At 40.8% G+C, this 23,331-nt stretch overlaps 1 protein-coding gene across 1 annotated transcript; it reads right to left on the reverse strand.

The window, feature by feature from the left end:
• Positions 1–2,653: 2,653 nt before the first annotated feature.
• On the reverse strand, positions 2,654–23,131 carry vax2 (ventral anterior homeobox 2). The gene is made up of 3 exons (XM_084567585.1): positions 22,405–23,131; positions 18,173–18,360; positions 2,654–5,204 (listed from the first exon to the last, which is right to left on the reverse strand). The coding sequence occupies exons 1-3, from the start codon at positions 22,637–22,639 to the stop codon at positions 4,707–4,709; spliced, it is 921 nt and encodes a 306-aa protein (XP_084423711.1). The 5' UTR covers positions 22,640–23,131; the 3' UTR covers positions 2,654–4,706.
• Positions 23,132–23,331: the final 200 nt, after the last annotated feature.

Consider the following 23,331-nt stretch of genomic DNA (forward strand, 5'->3'; position numbering starts at 1 on the left):
TTTTGGTCTTTTTCTCCTTGACTAAAATCTGTTCAAACATGCATTTCAAACAAGTTATTCATTTATAACTTATAACATTTTATAATGAATAATCCCAATGAAAATAACGCGCTTCTTGTCTCTTTTTTTGTGCAGAAATTACATCACAAACCAGAGGATCGGTTCATTTTTAGAGTGCAAATGACTTGAACTTTCTGGAACTTTTTGATTAAAAAATGATATTTTTGTGTATATTCCAATGCCATTCAGTCTTTTAGGTTTAAACCTGTTCTTTGAAGGGAATAATGACTTTTGCTTTCCACGCTAGAAGGCTTTTTAGCGGCCCTGCAGCTATCCGCCAGCTGCTCTCTGACATTTTGCGCGGTGTAAATAAAACTTGTGGAGTCACCTGCAATCAGGATGTTCTCCCAACTAGTTTGACTTTTTAATGAACACATATTTTCGCAATGAAAAAAAAGTATCAGATTCATTTCGGAGAGGCAGAATGCGGAATCACCCGTGTCATCTCCCATTTTGTGAAGTATATTCTCATCCAATTAATGTCCCAAGGGCATGTCAATTGAGTCTTTGTGCGCCACCATCCGAACCAAAACATAATTAAAAGTGCAAGGAATTTAAAGGCCCCAGGGAAGACCTGAAGAGGTGAAACGTCCACTGCCTTGATTTGCCACAGTGAAAGAAAAGGCCAAGGTTTTTAATAAAGCTGTAAACAAGCAAAGGCACATCCACAATCCTCTGAGTGAATAGAGAGAGCTCGAACTCGCAGATGTCGGTCATGCTTGGAAAATTCTTGGACTGATTACAAAAAAGGTATTTTTACTTGTGAGACGAATGGTAATCACAGTAAATTGTGAAATTACCTATTTTCTATTTTTTTTCGTTCATACATACATTCATTCATTCATTCATCTTCTGTAACCGCTTGTCCTGTGAAGGGTTGTGGGGGGAAGGAGCCTATCCCAGCCTTTCATACATACATGTTGGATTTTTTCCCTTGACTCAAGTGAGAGAATAAAGAACAGAACACAGGAAGCAAATTACATAGACATATATTTATATGCATATGAATAAAAATACATATACATATTGTACAATATCCTGGCCGAGCTTGAAAAACCGCTCTGTCAGTCCAGAAACAGAAGTAAGCCTCTTTAAATAAGTGCAAAATGTTAATGAGACAAAGAATTGTAAAGCATATATAAAGTCTTTTTTTTTCTGAACTTTCTTTCACATTTTGTTTTTCCTGTTAAAATCACATGGAGCAGACATGGAGATAACTTGTGCAAAGACCCATTTATATATATTTATATATAAATTTATATCTATGTACATAGAGTCTGTTCATCGTAAGTAGTAGCTGGTGCCATTAGCTTGACATTAAGTACGTTTTACTGCTCAAAGAAAAGAAGTTAGGTAGGGCCTATGCAAGACCTTTACTGTGCATAACAAAAACAAAAGGAGAAAACCAGGCTGAATCTGAATTTGTTTTTAAAATAAAAGTCAGATTTTCACACAATCTCAAAGGACTCAAGAAAATCCTGATGCAGTAGCGTGAGCCGCAAGAGGCTCCCGTAAAAGTTTCTGAAGTGGTGATAAAACCTCGACAAGTGCAGGATGTCACGGATCGCACACAACAAGAGCAACACTTCCACTCAGCTGGATTCAGAAGAAAGAAAAAAAAAAAAAAGAAGTTTTAAGAAGCAGAAAAAAAAAAGAACCGAATGTAGAAACCCAAACCAAAAACACAAGGCTTTGTTCAACCGACGCAAGGCTTTACAACATTCCTTCTCTCTTTACGGAAGAGAAGCGGCGCCTCACTCCTTTGACTGTCTGAATCCTTCGCCTACCGAGCTGAGCGCACGATACAGAAAACTGCGAGATTTACGTTACAAAACACCCACCGCACAGTGACAGGAGAAGGAGTCAGTGCTCAGTGGAAACGTGGAGAAGATTTCTTTCGTAATCACTGCACCACAAAAAACAAAAAAACCTTTCCTTCAATATATGATCCTCCTTTAATGTCACATTCACTGAGAGGTAACTGAGAATAAGCAAGCGTTGCTAGTTAAGAGCTCCTGTATCGACTATCTTGTGCGGCTAAAGACAATAAAATCTGAAATAAAAACTAAAATATATCCTGAAAAAAAAGGAGGCTACTTTACTTATGACACAGCAGGGAAACAAAACGACTCAGTTGTGAGTAAAGACAAATAAGGTGGATGTGTAAAAGCAGCCTTCCATGAGAAGCAGGCCTCCTGACCTCTCAGCTCCATCTCTCTGCTCAATATTTAATGCCGGAGCGTGTGAATTATGGATGTTGCTTATAGGAAATAATACAGCGTTCAACAACAGCACCGCTGCAAAGAGTAGATGACAAGGGTTTTCGCAACGATGCTTGGGTCTAAACACGACAACATCACAGGCTACCAGCCGCTGCTACACGGGTGCAAAAAGGCCCGGTGAGCCAACAGACGCGGGGGCTTTCACAGGCCGAGGTCAGAACCTCTCCAAGAAATGTATCTGAAGCTGCAAAACATGCTCGGGTTGTTTTCTGGCCTTTACTTGTAGGCTCGTTTCTGTTTTTCATACGGCGAGAAAGCAATCAGGTAAGAAAAAAAAAGAATAATAACTCAAAGTGAGGCGGAATCTAGAAATGAATAGGCGCATGGGAGAACAGACAAGAGACCGGACTGAAAAGGGGGCGATAACTCATCTGACACGCACAAATTGAGGGCAAACTGCTGCGAATTGCAGGTTCTCGCAGGTGAGATTTCATTTTCTTTGGGCTACAAGGAAGCACGGACAAATGGCATCTCATGGGGAAGGGAAATATAAAAACAGCTGATCTTTCCATTTTTTGTCCGTCTCTCTTTTCCGAACGAATTTAACGTACGCTTCCTCGGTCCGAACACACTGGGGTCAGCTTGGAATCAGTTAATTAAAAACAGCTCAACTAAAGTTTGATTTTGAATTCCTCCGAATAAACCGACTCCGGCCCACTAAAGGTGTGAAAGCTGAGTTAGACTAGAGAGTTTTTTTTGTTTTTTTTCCAGTAGGGATTTTGTAAAATGGCTTCTAAAGCAAAAATAGGTGCAGGAGGATGTATAGGAACCTTCAAACATAAAGTGCTTTCAACGAGGGAGAATCTTTTCAAAAGGAAAGGTAAAGGTGAAGTGTAAAAAGCAGGAGGGCGAGCCAAATGTCATCGTACATCAGAACAGGATAAACGCTCGGATTTTCTCATGTGACGCTGCGGCTTAATGCACCATGAACATGTGTGAAAGACATTAAGATTATAGACATAATGGCGGAATTTAAATGGGAAAACAAACACTAAACTCGTAAAAAGGAGAAAGCAGCAAATCCTACGTTCCTCAACCCAACTAGTGTTGAAACTAGCATTTGTTTCTGTCATGAGCTAATCCGACAGCTACTTATTTATAGCATGAATTTGGTTTTTCTGCTTCAAAAATGACCTAAAAGATCTTTTAGATGATACAAATTGTTTGACAGATTAATTTTCTGTCGGCAAACGAGTCAATTTATCATCCAGAGCTGCAGCGCTAGAGTAACCACCACCACCACCACCACGATAAACAAGATGCAGAAGTTTGAGGTTTGGTGCTTTAAATACAAAATTGTCCAAAGACCGGATCCGGAGTGTGTAAAGAGCGTGTTTTAGACCAAACTGTGACACCTGTGAGTCAGTCTTAATCTGGCTTCAGAGGCCGTTCTCTCTCAGCCTCACCTTGACCTGCTTCACCTGATTGGAGGGCGAAACGCGGCCCCTCCAAAGCTTTATCCGTAAATGCTTTGGCAGACTCTAACCAGCCTCCTCGCGCAACAACTCGTCTTCCTCCCCGAGTCCTTTTATATTAAACTATCAGATCTAGATATGTGATTTTTTTTTTTTTTTTTTGCACCGTTTTGTCCAGATCCTACCACATATTGTTTCATACACGAACACAACCAAATAAAGAATTTACAAAAAACTACGGCTGGACACCAAACAGACTGATATTAAAATGCTACGATTCTTTTTTTTTTTTTTTCCAGTGTTTCTTTCTACTGTGATAGCACATCAACTAAAATTAAACATGGCCACTTGTACAGGAATAGAAATGTGTACATACTGCTCTTTGAAATACCGCTCTCCTCATTCAGACAGTGATTCAATCTGAAATGTCCATGTCAAGTAATATATTTTTTTTTTTTCCTGAACAGTAAATGAAGGCCTGTATAGAGAGAAAAAGCACACACACAAACTCACTGGACAAAAAGTGAAGAGTCACTTAAAACCACTGCAAAGAGAGTGGAGATAAAAACATCTGTCAATGTCTGTCAGGGTTTCACGCAACACACACACACACAGCATCTTTGCAAAAATTCACAAGTTTTCCTTCTTCTTTTTCTTTCTTTTTTTTTTTTTTTTTAATGTGGTGGAGTGGAATCATCACTTTCTGCCACATCGAGTTCTTTTCACCATTTTGTGTCGGTGTGCTAAACAGTGCCGTGGCACAAAATGGTGCCGCAAGAAAGCGGACCAGTCACTTCCTTTTAGACATTTCTCATGACCCAGGATGCTTTCTTTGCCTGTCTGCAGCCGCTCAAGTGTCAAACAGGTGGCAGGGCGAGAGACGGAGGGGAAAAGTTCTGACAAAGACAAGTCCCAGTCCCCTGTGGTCCCTAAAAGAGGGACGTGTTACTTAAGAAACTGTCTTCTTCCCACCCAGGTCTGCCTCTTTCCTGTCTAGCCTCATGTAGGGCTCAAAAGCTGAAGAGCCGCAACCGTAGGCGGACGTCAGTTCATGGTGAGCGCCCCCGAGCAGCGGCATGGAGAAGCAAAGGGAGTGCGGCGGCGGGACACCCAGCCGTGGTGACGGCGGGGTGCCCCCCAGCGAAGGCAGCGAAAGACCGAATGTCCCTCCTGGTAGGGAACTGGGAGGAGTGCTGCTGCTGATCCCAGGAGAAGCGGAGGAGCCGCCACCCGGGCTGCTCAGCAGGGAGCCGTTCGCAGGATGAGCTGGCGGCCCCAGCAGGGAGTTGGGCGGCGGGGCGGGGCCCGACAGGAGGCGGCCCTGCTCCAGGAGGCGGAGGATGTTGCAGGTGGCCAAAGACTCTGATGTGGTGGACGAGCGTTTGTCTGAATCCTTGGTGGTGTCCTTCTTCTGCTTGGTTCGGCGGTTTTGGAACCACACCTTGACCTGCAACAACACAAGCAGACGCTTCAGAATCAAATTTACAATCATCAGATTTAACCTCAGTTTAAAAAGAAAAAAAAAAGAATCCTCCTACGTCTTTTGAATATTCCTAAGACACTTCTATTCCTGCTGTGTTCCATAAGTTATGAGCTGTCAAAACGGTTTTCTTCTTTTCAACACTGGTGATTTATGCAGGGAACTGATGGACACATTTGCTTTTACATAAGCCCAACTCACGTAATGCTTCACATCCTGGCATTATCCTCTTTATGCCCAAAAGTTTTTTTTTTTTTTTTCCACAGGCTGAACACACGTGTGACTGCCTTCTTTCTGATCTCTGCTTGATGTGGATTCACAATGCAGTATGTTCTGTGAGAAGCTGCAAGCGGTAAGAGCACGCAACACCTTCGTTTACACGCATAAATCCATGCAGAGCAAGCGGCGATACTGTAATCCCTTGGAAACGGCTATTGGATCACCCCTGTTGTTTTCCTGTGTACATGTGACCACGGTTGCACTTTACCTTTTCTCACACTTCATGGATCTAAAAGGCTATGAATGCACATAGGGGGGTGGACAGGGATATCAAAGCTGCACACCAGAGTGGAAATATCAGCTTGAACCCAGCTGAGACAGAGAAACAGCAAGGTAGTGCAGGCTCGGCTGACTATAGAAGTGGCAAATGTAAAATTCACCGAACAAAAACCTTCATGAGTGTCATCACTTTTAAGGGTCCTCTGCGTTTCCCCACACAAGCCATCACGCCACCCGCAGCAGATTTCAACAAGCTCGCGGAACTCTGCCTGTCCTCGTCCGCCATGTTTAATTGATGGAGCGCAGCATACTGCGGCTTTAATGTATAGCGTGTGGAAGAGTTGGGGCTGGGTGGGGCGATGATTAGAGGGCACGGAGGGGTCACGGGAGATCGCTGCACGTAGAGCCACCTCCGAGAGAAGTCACGCACATTAAATATGCATCCGATCCAGGCCGAGATGCAGCGAGCCCCACGGTTAACTGTGTGTCAGAGTGCAGCATGCAGGGGGGCAGCGCAATAATTCATCAACCAGTAGCCTGCTTGTTTTGATCCAAGTTAGTGATAGAAAGAAAAAGAAAATGAATTCAAATTGTTCCCAAAAGGAATCAGAAAGTTCAGAAAGCTTAGAAAACCTTTGCCCAGTGCTGAACCTACGTTGCGATCAGAGGCACTGAAACTGAGCAGACGAATACAAGCAGTACAAGAGACTGAGCTCCACATAGCTTTCCAAAAAGGAATCCCTGATGTTTGTGGAGTGTTTTAGCATAAAATGTCTACACTGATAATCAGAATGAAAATTCCTCTTTGTAACCACCTGAATCAGAAAAGACCAATCGAATTGAGATGTACACCTTTGGTAATCCTTTCAGTAGAGCCATGTAAACGCTTGATGAGATCATTTCTCTCTGGTTGGAATAAATCCACTCTTTCTGTCCCCCAACGTGGAGTAAACATCAGGCGGTGAGACAGAAACAACCAGTTGTTCAAGCAAGAGTTGAAGCAAAGACGACGACACTAACCCTAACCCTAACCCTGAAAACATGGGTTGTCGTCGTCTTCTTCTTCTTCTTCTGCTGAATGAATTTAATGTTCTTCTTCTGTTGTATTTCCAGCACATCAATGGTCCACAGCAGAACTGTATGTAGAAAATGTTAAATTCTATGTTGGAATGTTTTTGTACATGTAAAGGCATACCCATATACGTTATCAGTTCATTTTCATTAGCGTCCATGTCAAGATGGAATCACTAATCCGACTGACGTCAGTCGAGCTGAATAAATATCGTCCATGTGAATGTGGCCACTGACGGTTGAGACGCGTCACCACCAGACAAGAATAGAAATGTTGGTTTAATCTGCCAAACTTGGAAGGACATTTGGTGATTCTTTCTTACTTCAAGGTTTTTAAAGCACGTATAAAAATGGATGGAAACATTACACCACATAAATAATTAGTACTCTGTTAATGTTAAGGAAACGTCATGGTAAACTGGAGATTGTGGATGAAAGCCTACCACCAACATAAATACTTTCGTCCTCTCTACATATTTATCTCTCTTTTACTTATAAAGGCACAATAGTTACTTCCTGCACTGAAACTGATGCTTGACTCTGGATGTAAATCAAAGTGTTTTTAATCAGTGATATTTATCAAGAGAGTCTCCATTTTACTATTCAAATTTCAAACTTCTTACAGTCTTGTCCAGTGGGCCACATGTAAACTAAACCACCTGCATCTGTCAACTTGGCATCTGGCATCTGCAAACTATGTGGCACAGGTTATAAACCTGGTCTTGTGTGGAAGTAATCAGGCTTGCTGGCATTATCTACAGTATCAATGCACTGTAAAGGCAGGCTCAACACGTAGCTAGGACAAGTGAGAGAATAGATTCAGCAAATGATCACGACACAAATAATGAGATCGGAGAGGATCCCACAGCTCAGAGAGGAATACTGACGCCAGCAAGTCTTACTGCAAAGACCCAGAGGAGGCACAGAGGGAGGGGCGGCAGAGATGGAGATAAGAAGGGAGATGGGGGGAGAGACAACGGGAGGGTGGGATAAGCAGCCGAAATGATCCTCGTAGCTGCTTCTTCTCCTTCCTCTCAGGCTAAATTTCTTCCTCATTAGCTCACACGCTGCCTCTCTGAGATCTATATTTTACTCGTGCGCCAGCGCCTGCCAAACATCCACATCCCTCGCTACAGCTGAAACTCCCGACCAATCCCTTCCCTTTATCCCCGCGCTGTGGGCGTGACGCTGACATCGCAGTCCGCCTCTCCTCTGCTAGGAAATAAAAAAGCGGGGGGAAAAAAAAGCTTATTGGTGTTTGACAGGGATTTTATTAGAGAGGGAAAATGATGGGAAGAGAAGAAAGCAAATCTGCCTTTGGTACATCTACACTATTTGATGTAAATCCTTTTTAATGGGATCCAGGGTTCAAAGCTGGGGCAGAGATTACCCAGGGAGATCTGGCTCTAGAGTGACCTGCATTTGCCCCGGGTTCACCCTCTGCGCCAGGCACCCATGCACTCTGGCCTGCTGGGGCATTTAGGACCCAGGTGAGGGCGGATGGAGGCAGGTGGAGGTGGATGGAGGGATGGATGTGATAAATAAAAAATGTGTAGCAGTGAGTTAAATTTTAACTTTTTCACCTTGTCATCTGATATCCATGCCGTTGTGTTTATAGGATAAACATATAGAGGATTATTACATGGTGCATCATGAATAAAGGGTGTAACCCTTCCACAGTCTTAATGATGAGTAAACAGCTGCTATTAAAGGATAAGTCTCGTCCGTCTTCCGTACACTGTCTGTGGCTCCCAGACTAAATCCTATTGGTTCCTATCTAAGATGTACATACTTAAATAGCTCAGAAAAGGGACAGTAAACAGCTGAATTAAGCTGCTGTTTAGACTTTTTAAGAGCTGTAAAACCAGATAGTGATCAGACTCGGGTGGGTCGGGGGAAAATGCGTAAGGTAGGGGATCCAGATGAAAACGATGGGTGTTAACGCAGACGGGGCGGGGTGATTTCAAGGTCAGGGAGGTAAATGATCTGGTCGGCACGCATGAATACACAAACCAGTCAGAGGCAGAGGTCAGCCAATCAGAGGCCCGCTCTGTGAATCGGGGCAGCTGCAAACACAGCGTCGGGCGAACTGGGCTAGAGGTAGAAAGGTTAAGCCAGATCAAGGCCCAGTGTACAGATCAAGTGGACATCCATATGCGTGTTCAATCAATCAGCTCAGCTCCGCTTTGCCCCAACGCGGTGAGTTAATGATGAGGAGGAAATAGGAATAAACAAAAGATTTTATTTATTTTTTTAATCTCCTAACCTCGATGCTTCGTCACATCGCCATAAGCTATGATGATAGAAAGCATTATTTGCCTAAAACACACTCTCCCGCCGGCTGTATGATGCACAGTGAAACACGGGATTGCCTTTAAGAAGGACACTCGGTGACTCTTTCACACTTTCCCTGACCCCTGCAGTGGCTCGGTGCTCCCATCGTGACCCTGTTCAGACCCCCTGATGCCAGGCATGTGACCACCGCACAACGAAAACTCTTTTTTTTTTTCTCCGTGGAGATTGTACCAGGCACACCAGGGGCCAGTGAACTGTACGTAACGGACCAGTGAATACTCAACTACGTATATGTAATGTTATGAGCCAGTGGTCACTCAGCTGTAGTGTACGAGATGGGACGACGGCTGCCATTACGAAAGAAGCTAAACCAGATAATGGGCCGGACCAAAGACCTACTCAACTGTGTGTGAAGGATCAACATAACAGGCTTTTATTAAAATGGCTCGTGGTTATATTAATAAAACTGCTATCATCTTTTCTAAATTTCGGCTTTTCTGCTATTTTTTTGGTTTAGTTAAGCTTTTTACCGATCAATAAATATGATCCTATATAAAAAAAGAGAGAGAGAATGAGATTTAACATGTTTAATAACTTGGAGTGCCTAAAGTTGGTTCATTTTTGTCCTAAAATTAAGCAAAACACCAAAAATGTATGCGATGTTCCTGCCTTGGCACCTAAACTCTGGAATAATCCTCCACTATGAGATCATCCCAGTCAGCAAACCCTTTTAAACGAGTGTCATTCATATTTGCTCGCAGACAGTTTTCCTCTTTGGTTCACCTCCAACCTGTTTAGTCATTTGCATTACACGCTTTTACTCTGGAGCACTGTGGAAGCATTGTTTTAAAAAGGACACGACCTCACTATTGTTTCTGGGAATTTGAAGATTTGCCAACCCTGGCTCAAAGTGGTTTAAGTGTTACAGCTGAATTATATTATTAATTTCAGGCATTTTAAAGCTTTTTTTGGTATCAAGCTATTTTTTTTGATCCAGTGCTTCAGTCCTAAAAAAAACCAAAAAACATATGTCACGTTAAAAAGCTTTATATATTGCAGTATTGGTTATTATGTATTATTTTCTTGTATTATAAATCTTTAAAGTTATTTCAGCATAGTGATTACATCTCTATTCACTCTTCACTCTGATGTCAGTGGGTTATGAAGTACAACATCCCCCCTGGCGCTGCATTACAAGTCATTTTCCATAAACACATCCATCATTGATGCAGGACAGAACAATGCCCCCTTTCTTTCTGCCCACTTTCTGTCCTCATTACCTGACCTCACCTTCCTTACATCATCCTCCTTACAACAAGAACACTCCTCCGAACAGTTACAGTATCGTCATCGCCATCACCACGATTCACCTGACCTCTAAACCAGAGCATGTTCAGCCAGGTTCAGCCAGGGGTTAACTCCGTCTTATAGAATCGCTGGTAGATATGGCCGCCTAATCCTCCTTAACGCAAAAGCACTTGGGACCGTTATGAGGCCCACCTCTTTCTCTCGCTTCATCCCTCCCTCTCTCTCTCTCTTGCCCCTCCCTCCTGTCCTCTGTCCATTGACTGCCCTCATCCCACCCGGGAGAACCCCCCCCAGGTTTAGATAACAGCTTTTACCTCCTCCCTCCCTTCTCATACAGTCATTTTAAAGATGTGCCGTGCTCATTCGTCAAAAAAAAGTCAACAGGGGCTTGGATGTGCTCCATGACTTTTCTTGCTCGTCACCCTGCAGTCGCTCAAATTTTCCATCACCTTCGGCATGAAATGTAAGGCTGTTTCTTTGCCACGCGGCCTTATGATGCCCAAAATGTCTGACTTAACCAACCGAGACATTTCTTGTATTATTATTATTATTTATTTATTTTTTATCATATAAAGCCCGACACACTTATTCCTGTATTTTATGTCTGTGCACACGAAATCTGCTGCATATCTGTGTGGGGATCCCTCCTCTGTTGCTCTTCATTAAGTTTATTCCATTTTTAATGCCTATTTTTTTGAGTGATTGTGAAGCCACTTTTTACTTCATGTGCATATTTGACATTAATTTATTCATCTGACTCTTAATGCCCCACAACATTTCAGAAACAAATGTTGTACTCTTAATTCACTGTAATTATTTGACACTTTTAAACGTACGCACTGGTAGAGCCCGGAGGATGTCTGCACGCTCCCTCACTGTTTCTCATTTGCCTGGCAAGTGCCACAAAATGGCTGCGTGAACAACCTTTGACCGCTCTGATTGTCTGGCAGCGCGGGTTCACACTTGATTGTGTGTAAAAAGTGAAAACCTCTTGTGTCCAATTTTGCTGATTTCCTATTTCCACATCAGTTGAAGGATTACATGTTGCTCCATATGTTTGGAAAATTACACTATCCTTGGCTTCACACACTCTTCATTCTGCCAGAAGCTGATGAAGTAAGTCAATTCAATCTGAGAGAGTGATTAAGGACAAAGGCAACTAAGACATAATTGCTATTATGTTCTTCTGATTATCTAATCAGTTGATTAGATAATCAGAGCCTTACAGGTTTCTTCCTGACCATCATTGGACAAAAGGTCTCATTTAAAATATGATGGTCCTTTTTTGGTAAGAGGGAAGAGTTTGTTTCTTTACAACACCAAGTCAAAACAGAGAGCACAAAGGCAGCAAGTGTCTGTCAGCCTATCTGCCCGTCCGCCGGCCTCCCTTCCTATCTCTTTCTCTGTTCTGAGTGTTTGGACAATCCTCGTACTGTGAGGCCGCCTCTCTGCTACATCTGCGCGGCTATACGTCATGGACGGGTCCTCTACGCTCCAGACAAGTGGCCAGACACCGTCTGTCTGGGCCGTCATGGAGAACAATACGCACAACGAGGACATTCACTGTAAGTAGACACACACATAAACACAACTTGTCATCGTTTTTCGTCGGCCTGCAGAGGAAAACAGATAGATGGATTCCAGGGATACTTTAGTGTGTAGAGGAAACCAGTCAAACAAATAATCGTTATATGTTTTTAGAGGTGAAAATGTTTATTAATCTTTTCATAATCGTGAACCTAATAAGGCCTAAAGAATTATCATGTCTTATCATATTATAATCCTCAAGTCAAGTTGCACAAGCTGCTGTAAGTTCTTTTAGATCTAGATTTACCTGGTTTTATAAGAGGTCATGTAACGGTCACCTGGCTTTCTGCAGAGCCTGTGTGTGATCTGAGGTCAGGCCAGAGTTCAAATCTCCCCGTGGTATAGAAAGCCACGAGGCAAAAACACAGCAACAGGAAGCGTCATTTGAAACGGTGCCCGAGGCTGTTCTGTATCAAGAAATCGTTCGCCTGAGAGAGAAGACACACGAGGAGGACATTAAACAGAAGTGTGACGCTGAGCGTTTGTGACTCATACACCTGTTAGAGGTTGGCCGCTTTACTTTAAAGTGGACGCTGGGCCCGAATCATACCAAGTGTGTCTGCATCAGTGAGGCTCACTCGTGTTCTGGCTGGTCGTACACTAAAATATCTTAATGCTGTCATTATATAACGTTTCGGGGTTTTTTTTGTACCTGCTGTCTCAGTGTCAGTGAATGGAATAAAAATGAATTGAATTCAAGTACTGACTAACAAATATGACAGTTAATTTATATTGCTCATAGGCACCTTTGATGGTGAAGGGCTTGGTGATATTGTTGTGTATGCATGAATCCAACGGCTTTGCGGTAAAAACGCAAATTCTAGCTTGGGTAAATCATTGCATGAATACTACAAACTGACTTCAAAGTCCAGAACGCTCCTGTAAAGTTAACATGAAAACAACGCTGTGCATCCAACAGACAACAAATGTGACATTCAAATATAAACTGAATAAAGACGATTTCTATTACACTAGCCTCTGGATTTAATAGGTTGTAAAGGCCAGTGTAACAGTTTGCAAAAATGTTCTGTGTGCGTAGAACTTTCTGATATTTTTCATAATTCAATTTATTCCACATCATTAACAAATCTGTATTTTCTGCACTCACATTTATATGATTAAATTCTCCATTTAGAGCGAAAGTAACTACGCCATGTCACAGAACAACAACAAAGCTTTCAATGCAGTGTCCTTCCTTTTTTGAATTTAATTATTAGATAAAGCACAGCAGCAAAAGCTAAGCATTTTTGGTTTTTCACACATGTTTGAACTGCCATTCACAAAGACTTTGGAGGAGAATGAAATCAAAATCCATCTTCAGTGCGTTTCGAAACATCTGTGACAAAGAAGCAAGACAAACAGAAACATCAGCCCACATCTGTGCGTCCTTCAGCCAGCTTTACATTCAAGATTAAATGTGATTTGAGCGCTCTCTCCCCCTTTTGCTGCAGGATTAGACCAGTTTAATGTAGTGAAGCAGCAATTAAATCCATAGCTTCTCTGTGGAATGGATGCAAACAACTATAGACTGATATAATGGGACCTTAAACATCGGCTGGATGACGGAGAGGGAGCTTAACAGCGTGGTGTCCTTAAATGTCCTCTGATACAGAGAAGACATGTGGGGAAAATATATGATGAGAAAAATGCTGCCAGGAAAGTCCTTGGATATTTTTTTTAGTCTATAGATGTGTGTAAAACATGAATGGGATTCATGAAAAAAGTTTTTTAGGGTATTGTTTAGGACAGGAATTCCCCATAAAAATAACGCATGCAGACCTAAATTACTAACCTCCACGTGTAGGGATAATATACTTTGAAAATAAGAGCTGAAACTGTGATAATCCATGGAACTGATCATAAAGGTGATGGAGGATCCCGTGCGTGTGTGTGCGTGTGTGCGTCACCCCCTCCTGCCGTGTTATCCTGTAGCGGGGAGCCACCTGCCGGGATGAAGGGAGAGCTCCGAGCAGGTAACGGATATCTGAGTAACGCGTTACAGCAGACTGATGACTGAGCGCAGGAAGAGTTATCGGGTGTTATCGCGATGCTGCAGCTACTAATAAACAAATACGCGTCTCCTTGCGCGCGGTTTGGCCGACTGTAGACCATCAGAATGAGATCAAATTATACCAGAAAAATGTACTGAATCATTGTAGTACGAATTTAAAAAGATACGGCAATAAATCTGCACCTTGTTGTCTCTAAATTGAAGCCAATTTCGATTATTATTATTATTATTTTGTTTAATTGAGTGAACCCAAGGACTTTAGGGTTTGATTTTGCGCGTACACGTTTTAGATTATTAGGTATTAAAGTAAAAACACTATACTAACGTATCTTAAAGTTTTACTGAATAATTTAGGCTATATTTATATTTTGGCCCCACATCAACAGCACCTCCTCAATAAATAGGCTCCACTCGCTTTTAGATGCTTATATTCACATTTTACTTCTTATATTTACCTTTCTTGCTTGTTGGACAATGGGAGTATTTTTGTTGCGCGTGATTTAATCGAAGAAAAGGTTTCAAAGGTTTTTATAAATCAAAAAACTCTCTTTTTGTGACCATAAAAATACCAAAAAAAACAACAACACGATTTTAAATATAATATAAAAAAAGTCCTGTAGTTAGTGGGTGTATTTTCATGCTTCTAAGAATTCATATGATTACTTCCATCATGGCTAAAGTTATTTTTGAAAGAACTACACTACACACATTTCTAATTTATTTCTTTTTCATAAAGACCTGATTGATGATGATTTTAACTCTATTCCGTGTGCGTGGGTCCAATGTCTGCTGCCTCGTTGCGTGATCAGTTTGAATACCATGACCAAACTGACTGGAGTTACCGAATGGGTCAATGAACAAACCCCCAAACATTGTTAAAAAAAAACACTTTCCAACACTATCCAACCTCCCATATTAGTGTAATCAGTATTTGTGTTACAGTCACTGATAAAGTGATTTATATGGCGTCTATATAAAGTTTGACGCTTTCATAATAATTCTATAAATGCCTTCAGGGAGGTTTGCTTGAGGTTGAATGAATAAATAAAAACAAAAAAATAAGATACAGCGAGGACAAGAACTTGGCACCACAAAGTGGAATATATGTCTGATCGAAAAAAAGAAAAATAGATCGAAAGGTTTGTAAGTGCCACTGAGTTGCAGACGAATCTGCTGATTTCAGTATTTCGTTTTGAACTTCTGGATCCTAGTAATAATCCAGGAGATAATTAGTTCAACTAAGGCTTAAAGAGTGTTGTGTTCAAAACAGAATGTAGAAGAAATTACTCCAAGTTCCAAAGCCTTTTGTTTCTTTGAAGTAAAGCCACTGTGTCTTTTGCCAACTTCCAAACTCAACTAAGCGGTGAAAAATGTGTTTGTCCTCCAACAGACACAATCTCACTCTGGAACAGAGTAGGAACGGAAGAGGATGTATTTATGGAAATTTTATAAATTAAAATATATGGCTATATATGCGTCTTTCATTTAGAAACTAAAATCAGACTATTTCCTGAGAAAACATTCAGTAGGGAACTCATCAACAGAAATCGTAAGTCACCTGAAAGAAAACCGCTGCTTAAAAGCTTGCCTTAAACTTTTAGAGCTCCCATCTTCCTTTAGCGATTTTGCCTGATTAGCCTTGAATGCCGTGCTCGTTTAAAAAGGTGCAACTAAAGAAGATCGTAATGAGAGAGAAACCTCCACTAATGCCAACTAAAAGCCTTTCAATCAGCTTAAAAGCTGCTTCTGTAGCGCGTAGCATTAAAACATGGCTTTAATCATTTGCATCATTATCGAAGAGACTTCTTATTATTTACATTTTGCTCTCACTCGAAGGCCCTCCGGATTCATTCAGCCAATCCTCCGCTGCCCTGCGTCTCCTCAGCAGCAGCAGGAAGCTAAGGCTCTCCCATTAACACCCTTAGAGTCAGCACTAATGAGGGCCACAGTGGCTGCTCTGTGCTCCCAAAGCCACCCCTCCCCATCCCCACACATCTCCATCCCACCACTAACGTTTACGTTTTCTGTGGTTAGATATTATAGTTGGTTTAGTCCACAGCCCGCAGTTTAGTTGCAACAAGTGTCACAATTGAGTCTGCAATGCGCTAACGGCCTCCAAACCAGCTTCATGTTATTTATCTGGACATACGGTCAAAAAATTAAATGAACGGGACAAAAATATTCCTAATAATTTTGTTTTGTGGGTTCATTTTTGTTTTTGTTGTTGAAAAACTTATGTTTTCTGTGGTTTTGGCTAGCTACATTTTTGGGAAGGTGAGAGGAGGAAGCCTTTACATATGCGAACATAAATATTTTTTCGTTACCAAGTAGGCTACAGCTCCTTACACTCTGTTGCCAGTTCGTTATGTAGGCTACACTAGTGAAAACAGGTGCATTCTGATGTGTCAGACCTGCATTAAATCTTATTTTCAAGAAGGTTATGGTATTCAGCATTTGTTTAAAAATAAATGAGAGAGCTGTTGATTCAACTTTGTATTCATTTTGGAGGCTGTGGTTTGTATTGGACCGTGTTGTGTTGTGTTGTGTTGTACCGACACACGTTTCTATTATTTTGGCAACCCCATTTTAGTCAGTGGACCTGGCTAAGTAACAGAAACACTTTATTTCAATACACCTCAACAGCACCACATTTACATCCTCCAAAATAATCATACAGTTGAATCACCACATTTCTGACTCCGTTTCAACATAGACTAAACGCTATAAGAGTCATAAATGGATTTAGGACTGTTAGAATACATTCATGTTTTTACTAGTGTAGCCTACCTATTGAGGTGGTATGTCAGCGTTTAGCAAAGTCAGCGTTTAGCATTAACTCTTGCGTTTAAAGATAATAAAATATATATTTATTACAGTAGGTAATGTATGTGTTTTTCAAGAGAATGGCCTTTTAAACGTAAATCTTGAATTTCTGGGATAGGTGCTAATGCTACAAGCTAGCCTACTATATAAACCTACATAGATCATGTTTTATTCATCTATAAAGGTTATTTTTGGTTAAGGTGTCGAGGTTATGCATTTTATCCAACTGTTTATATCCTTTAACACATTTCTATATGCTCGAATAGAAACGTCTCTGCTCTGCAGCTCATAGCTGCAGCATAGCTCCACAAAGCCATGACGCTCATGATGAACACAGAGGGGTTGGGCCTCTGGTGCTTCGTCAAGGTTTGAATGAAGCGCGCCATGACTTCCATGAAATGTCTGCAGTGCTTCAAAGACAACAGCTGCTGAACATTTTCTACCGATTTTTACTACGTTTTGATGCGACTTTTATTTTGAATTCAGGCACAACCAAATAAACGACATGCTATTTGTACTGCAGGTAAGTTTTTACTTATGTTTTGTCCTTGTTCAGAATATTTATTAAATTTATATTTATTTAAAATGAACTCGTCTTGTCACACACCTGCAGATACAATTTAATCTCGTAGCACTGTCATCATCTAAACGTCCTTCGTGTCATAGAGGTGGTAACTCATCTAATGTTGAGGCTGGTTTTAATAAAAACAAACAAAAAATAAACAAAAATACTGCCCATTTTTTATGTGAATAATGCTAGACACCATGCATTTTAAAGTCTTAAAATGTGACTTGTGGTATAGCCTAAATAAATTAATGGGCTCGTCTAAATACACCGTGTAAACATGAGGCTATACTTTAGCCTGTTAGCCTAATAAGCTTCGTGCTCTCCACAGGCCTGTAGCCTATTGACGGGTTCTCACACACCCCTGTGGTTTGTTTATGGGTGATTTGATTGATTTTTGTTTACTCCTATGTGCAGTGGGCTATACATTTAATTTGAAATCAAACATCCTGTCCTGTAAACATGCCGTTGTGCACTTGGGTAAGGCCCTTACATGTAATCAGTTGTGAAAACAGTTTAGGGCGGGGCTTTGTTTTCCAAATCTGAGTTCTGATTGGCTGAGGAACCAATTAAAGCGTCTGCCGCACCTGTGACCAACTCAGGGAAAAAAAATATATATATATATATATATATAGCTAATGCTAATTGAAACCACCTGCGTTAGCAAACGAAGTATTAAATTAGGTAACCACTAGAGGTCACAAACATTATGAAACTATGCTATAGGCTAGGCGTATTGTTGGCTAGCAACCGGCTATCCATCTGTTTAGCACTTACCTGCGTCTCGGAGAGGTTCAACTGCCGGGCCAGCTCGGTGCGCTCGCGCCCCACCACATATTGGCACCGCTGGAACTCGAGCTCGAGCCGGTACAGCTGCTCAGCGGTGAAGGAGGTCCGCGTGCGTTTGGGCCGGTCCAGATCGAGGCCTTTCGGCAGCACGATCTCTCGGATGGTGCCTTTGGCGTCTGCTCAAAGGGAAAAAAATGAGTCAGTTATTTTAAATTACCTGGCTAAAATTTAAAGTGAGTCAACTTTCATGAGGTTTAAGCTAGGCTACATAAACGCACTTAATAACACTACAACGATGTAATATCTATGGTTAGAGGTATAGGCTAAGGGCGTCAGGGAGGGAAAAAAAATAGACGGAGGCGCACTGTTTGAGCCATTTTTAACACAAGGTAAGATAACATGCTAACAGACATGTTCAGTAAAGTAAGACTACTTTTATTATAGCTAACTACACCAATGTTTATTAAAAATAACAGCAAATAAAAGGTTAAAAGTGTATTTAATTTTGCTGATATTCAAGTTTCTTTTTTTTTTTTTTTCTTGCGTGTGCGTAACAATGCCCGAGTCTTATAGTTAGCCCAGGTTACTGTGTTGAGTCCATTCGTTAACACTGCTTCAATTTAGGCTTATTATTTATCATATGACACTTAAAATAGAATAAAGTGTGTTAAACCTTACCGAAACTTGAATATAATTATAAATTATTTAAAAAAAGTCCAGTTTTCATGAGACACGACACGAATTAAGTCGGTTAATCGAGGCATTGCAGGTAGATTTATGCTAAGATTTATAGGACACCATAAAATAAACGTACATTACCTGGTTGACTGGGTCTATATCTGCATTGCATATTTTCCTGTGAGCCCAAAACACTAGTTGGACAACAGCGCTTCACTCTGAACAGCCTGTTCACATTAATGTTGCTGTTGTTGTTTTACTGTCATTATTGTTATTAGTATTATGAATCAATTAAAAAGAAATAGATGTATCTAACTTCACATGTGAAGAGTTGCACATCGAGGCTACTAAAGAATGCAAAATGAATGCCTTATTTTAAATCAAATGTAATGTTATTGCTGTTGTTTTAGTGTTAGGAACATACTCTGTACCGAAATAGTCTGTCAGGGCGGGGTGTCCCTGGATCCAACGTAATAATAATAATAATAATAATAACAATAAAAATAAAATGACGTCGTGTTACGTTAATTGTGCTTTCATTAACGGTTTTAGAATTTTTATACACGCAGCACAGTCCAAGAGTATTTGTTCATATTTATCACATGGAGTGGACGCGCAGGCCAGACAAGACCTCCTCTTTGTCCGAGGTTTTGAACTCATAAAATATGCAGCCCACTAAAATATGAAGAGCCCTGAATTAAATATGAAACAAAAGTGAATGAACCGAGCGCCCTTAAAGTTTCCATATGAAGGCCATGACTAACTGTCAGATTAAGCATACATATACTGTGCGTAAAACTTGATTTATTTTCCTCTTCTTTTTTTTTTTTAATTCATTTTATTTTTTTATTGTAGTTGTCAAGTAGATTATTTGTATAGGCGCGTCTGCAAGTGCATTGACTTAATTTGAAAGAATGAAAAAGAAAACAAAACATTTTGGTAAAATACAACAGGTGCATTAAAAGGGGAATCGTTGCGTAAAAGATACAATCTTAAGTTGTTTTTGCTTTTCCAGCAGAATTAAAACACTTAATAATATACTGTACGAAATTCATCTGTTCCAAAAAGATCTTTCAATCACGGTGCCACAGACATATTTTCCTAAGTGTTTGGCTAGCCTCCAGGCCTGAGCTATATGATGAATCACGCCTACGAGGTTTCCATCTTTACGCATGTATGGCGTCTTTGCGTAAAGTGTCACCAGGCAAACGGAATTCGTCAACAGAGAGGCAAAATCTTCCTAATAAATACAAGCATACGGAACAATGCATTTGCATATTTTATCGTTGGTCCCAAAGCCAATTAACAGCTCAAACTGTGGAAACAGTTGCAGGCAGAGAAGGAAAACAGCGGCAGCACTGAGACCTGCTGACCTCTCGGTGACCCCGGTCGCTTTGCGTAAAACCGGAGCACCCAGGCTCAGCTTTAAAAAAAAAAAAAATAAATCCTCGCTCTGCGGGCGTCCAGGACAAAGTGTAAAGTATCTCTACGAAGCCGGTCACAAATCTGTCCTAAAAGCTACTTCCCCACCAAAAAACACCATTAACCATCGACTGATGAAGCACAATGTAGACTGTATATTTAACTCGATGATTATCATTCACAAATTTTAACAGATGATGAATGAGTGCCTCTCTACCTCATAGACAAAACACACATCGAGTTGTACGCGTTGGGGAGGTCCAGAAACAAATTGTGGAAGGACAATAGTTCCACCATACACTAAATATAATAATAAATATCTAAATTTCAAATTAATACTTTCATGCACCTCTAGTGAAGCTCTAGTGATTTTAGATTTTTTGCATCCACGTACGTATTTTCTCTCCTCTCTCGCTCTGTGTGTGTGTGTCCTTCACTGTATAACAATCTTTAATTACTGTGTTAAATTCATTGTTTTCCAACTAAATGTTCTGCTTCTGCATAACACATGACACAGCACCACTAAACGTTCAATAAAAGACAAAACCAACCAGCCAGCAGTAACAATAGCCGCCGCATTAACAGAGAATTTATAGGCTGACATATTGATTGTGTCCACAGTAAACAGTTAAGCACCCCTGAAGAAAATATCCCAGCAAAATATCAGTCACAAATTAAGTTTTATCCATTTTCTTTATGGAATTATGAATGGAGAGAAACCTGCAGACATGTTATCTTGGAAAGCCTTAGTTTAAAAAAAATAAATAAATCTAACATATGCAGGAAGCTACACGATGACTCAGAATTTAAAACATTTCTCATATTTAATTCAGATTTTTCCTTCCCCTCACCCAGTTTATAACACTGATGTTATGTGCTAAAATAATTATGACAAATGGCCTTTACATGCATATAAAATAACAATTTACTGCACAGTTTAATTTTCCAAATTTAATTAGCAAACATTCTCAAAATATTTGAGTGTGTTTATATGCATACTTAAACAACCAGTATTCTTGAAAAAATAAAAATAAATAAAAAGCTGATGACAACAGATATTTTATTTCATATTTACTTAAATTTCTGAATTTCTTTTTAAATCACTTAGGGACCACTGGCCTGCTGCAGGAGGGCGTGGACTCAACAATTATTCTTGTGCTCATTATCATAATATTGGAGCAAAAACAGGAGCCAATCAGCTACTGAGAACCTAAAACACACACTGCTTAACATTGGCTGTTATTTTTATTTTATTTATTTATTTTTTATTTTTTTTTATTTTTACCTTGTGTGAGCAGCACCGGAGCCAGGGGTGAATCTGATGAAGCTACGTGTTGCTGAGGGGCTTTTTGTTTTCATTTTTACTCCCTCGGGTCTAATTTTAAACATCTGAACACATATATGCTTTAGATACAGATAAACTCATATATGAACAAGAAAAAATAGGCATTTAATTGAAGGTGCATTTCCTTGTTTCCATCAGTGATTGGGCCAATCAATATTTTATATATCCACAGGAACAAAGGTGTGGCCTGAGCCCGTCAATAATTTATTGAGAGATTTCCTATTGATACTTGTGAAAAATAATAATAATAGTGAAGTATATGCATGTATATTTACATTTATATATGGTTAAAGTTAACAGCAGAAGCGTTTTATAGTCCTCTCTACACTAGAAATTATCTAGAAATTAGAGTATGTGTTTTTGGTTTCAACTTTAACACAAAGTTTTGAGTGTAGATAAACTAGTGTGTCCCTTTAAGAGAATAATAAATAAATAAAAGAAAACGTTTCAAAGTTGTAATATTTTTACAGGCGCATTTTGATAGTTTTATGTAAGTAAATATTACGATCAATGAGGTTTTGTCCACAAATTTAAATCTATTAATTCATTTCACTGACAGTCTCCACTGTAGATGAGGAGACAGCAGGGTTTAGAAGGTTACCGTATGATCAGGAGAGTTATTGTTCACTATTCTTGATAACTGTGGATGAAATAACAGCTAAGTTAAAACTGTTTTTGATTTTTTTGATGGAAACTCACACAGACAGTGTGAGCAGCCCGCTACTTTTACGCACAGAATTAAGCACCACTGCTCGTTTTGTTTTTGTCCACTTACCCCTCACTAATATCCTCCGACAGTAGTCAGGGTCCACTCCCAAAAGTTTGTCGTGTCCGTCTTCGCTGGAGGACGTCGGGGTGGACGCTGACGTCCCCGGGGTGTCGGTGGAGCTCTGCACCGGGGACCGGCTCCCAATCTCGGCGCGGCACTTTGTCTCCATCCTGTCCGGACACAGTGGGTTGGGTCCACAGCGGTGGTTCCCATCGCCCATAGTCGTGGCCTGATCAAACATCTACAAGTAAATTACAGTCTCTGAGATTATCTCTCCCTCCTTCTGTCGCTGCTGCTCAATCTTCTCTTTCTACTTTCTTCTGCTTTATGCAAATGTTCTCCAGAGACGAGGAGAGCATGCCCACCTCTCCTTTAAAAGAAAGAACAAAAAAACAAAAAAAAACAAGGTAGATCCAGTTACAAAGGAACCATGCGCTCCTGCAAGGGAACCGGTGAGCGCTTCAGGTGTCGCGGCATGACGCACGGTCCGGAGTCCAAACCAAGGCTGGAGGGAGTCGGCAAGGAGAGAAACCTCGGTATCCTGCCCTAACTATAAGAGCCAGGTGGTGTGGAAGAAATGCATGGTGCAGCCTGGAAGATACAAGGGGCAACGAGATCTAAGGAGGAGCGGGGAGGTGCCACGAAAACAAGCACACACTGCTCACCCACGGAGAAATAAAGTAAAAGGCGGTGCGCCAAAAAAGAAAAAAAAAAAAAAAAAAATCACACAGCTACGGTCACAGTTCACCGTACTCAAGCCAGGAAGCAAAGTTTCTCCTGGTTTGTCCAAAGCAGCAGCCTGTTACTTCACTCCCGGTCACATCGACTGCATCTGCGGATCCTTGATTGCATGTTGGTGGTGGTGAGATGGCCACATGAAGGGGGGTGGTCGGTGGTCTTCTGCTTTTGGAAAGAAAAGATGTCTGTGTTGAA

Source organism: Chelon labrosus (assembly GCF_963514085.1).
Source record: "Chelon labrosus genome assembly, chromosome: 1".
Lineage (NCBI taxonomy): Eukaryota > Metazoa > Chordata > Actinopteri > Mugiliformes > Mugilidae > Chelon > Chelon labrosus.

Excerpts from the sequence above, each read along its gene's own strand:
- vax2 (XM_084567585.1), bottom strand. The coding sequence starts at position 22,639 with ATGTTTGATCAGGCCACGACTATGGGCGATGGGAACCACCGCTGTGGA. Across the intron at positions 18,361-22,404 it reads TCGGAGGATATTAGTGAGGG|ACGCCAAAGGCACCATCCGA; the intron begins GTAAGTGGACAA and ends CCCTTTGAGCAG. Across the intron at positions 5,205-18,172 it reads TGAACCTCTCCGAGACGCAG|GTCAAGGTGTGGTTCCAAAA; the intron begins GTAAGTGCTAAA and ends GTGTTGTTGCAG.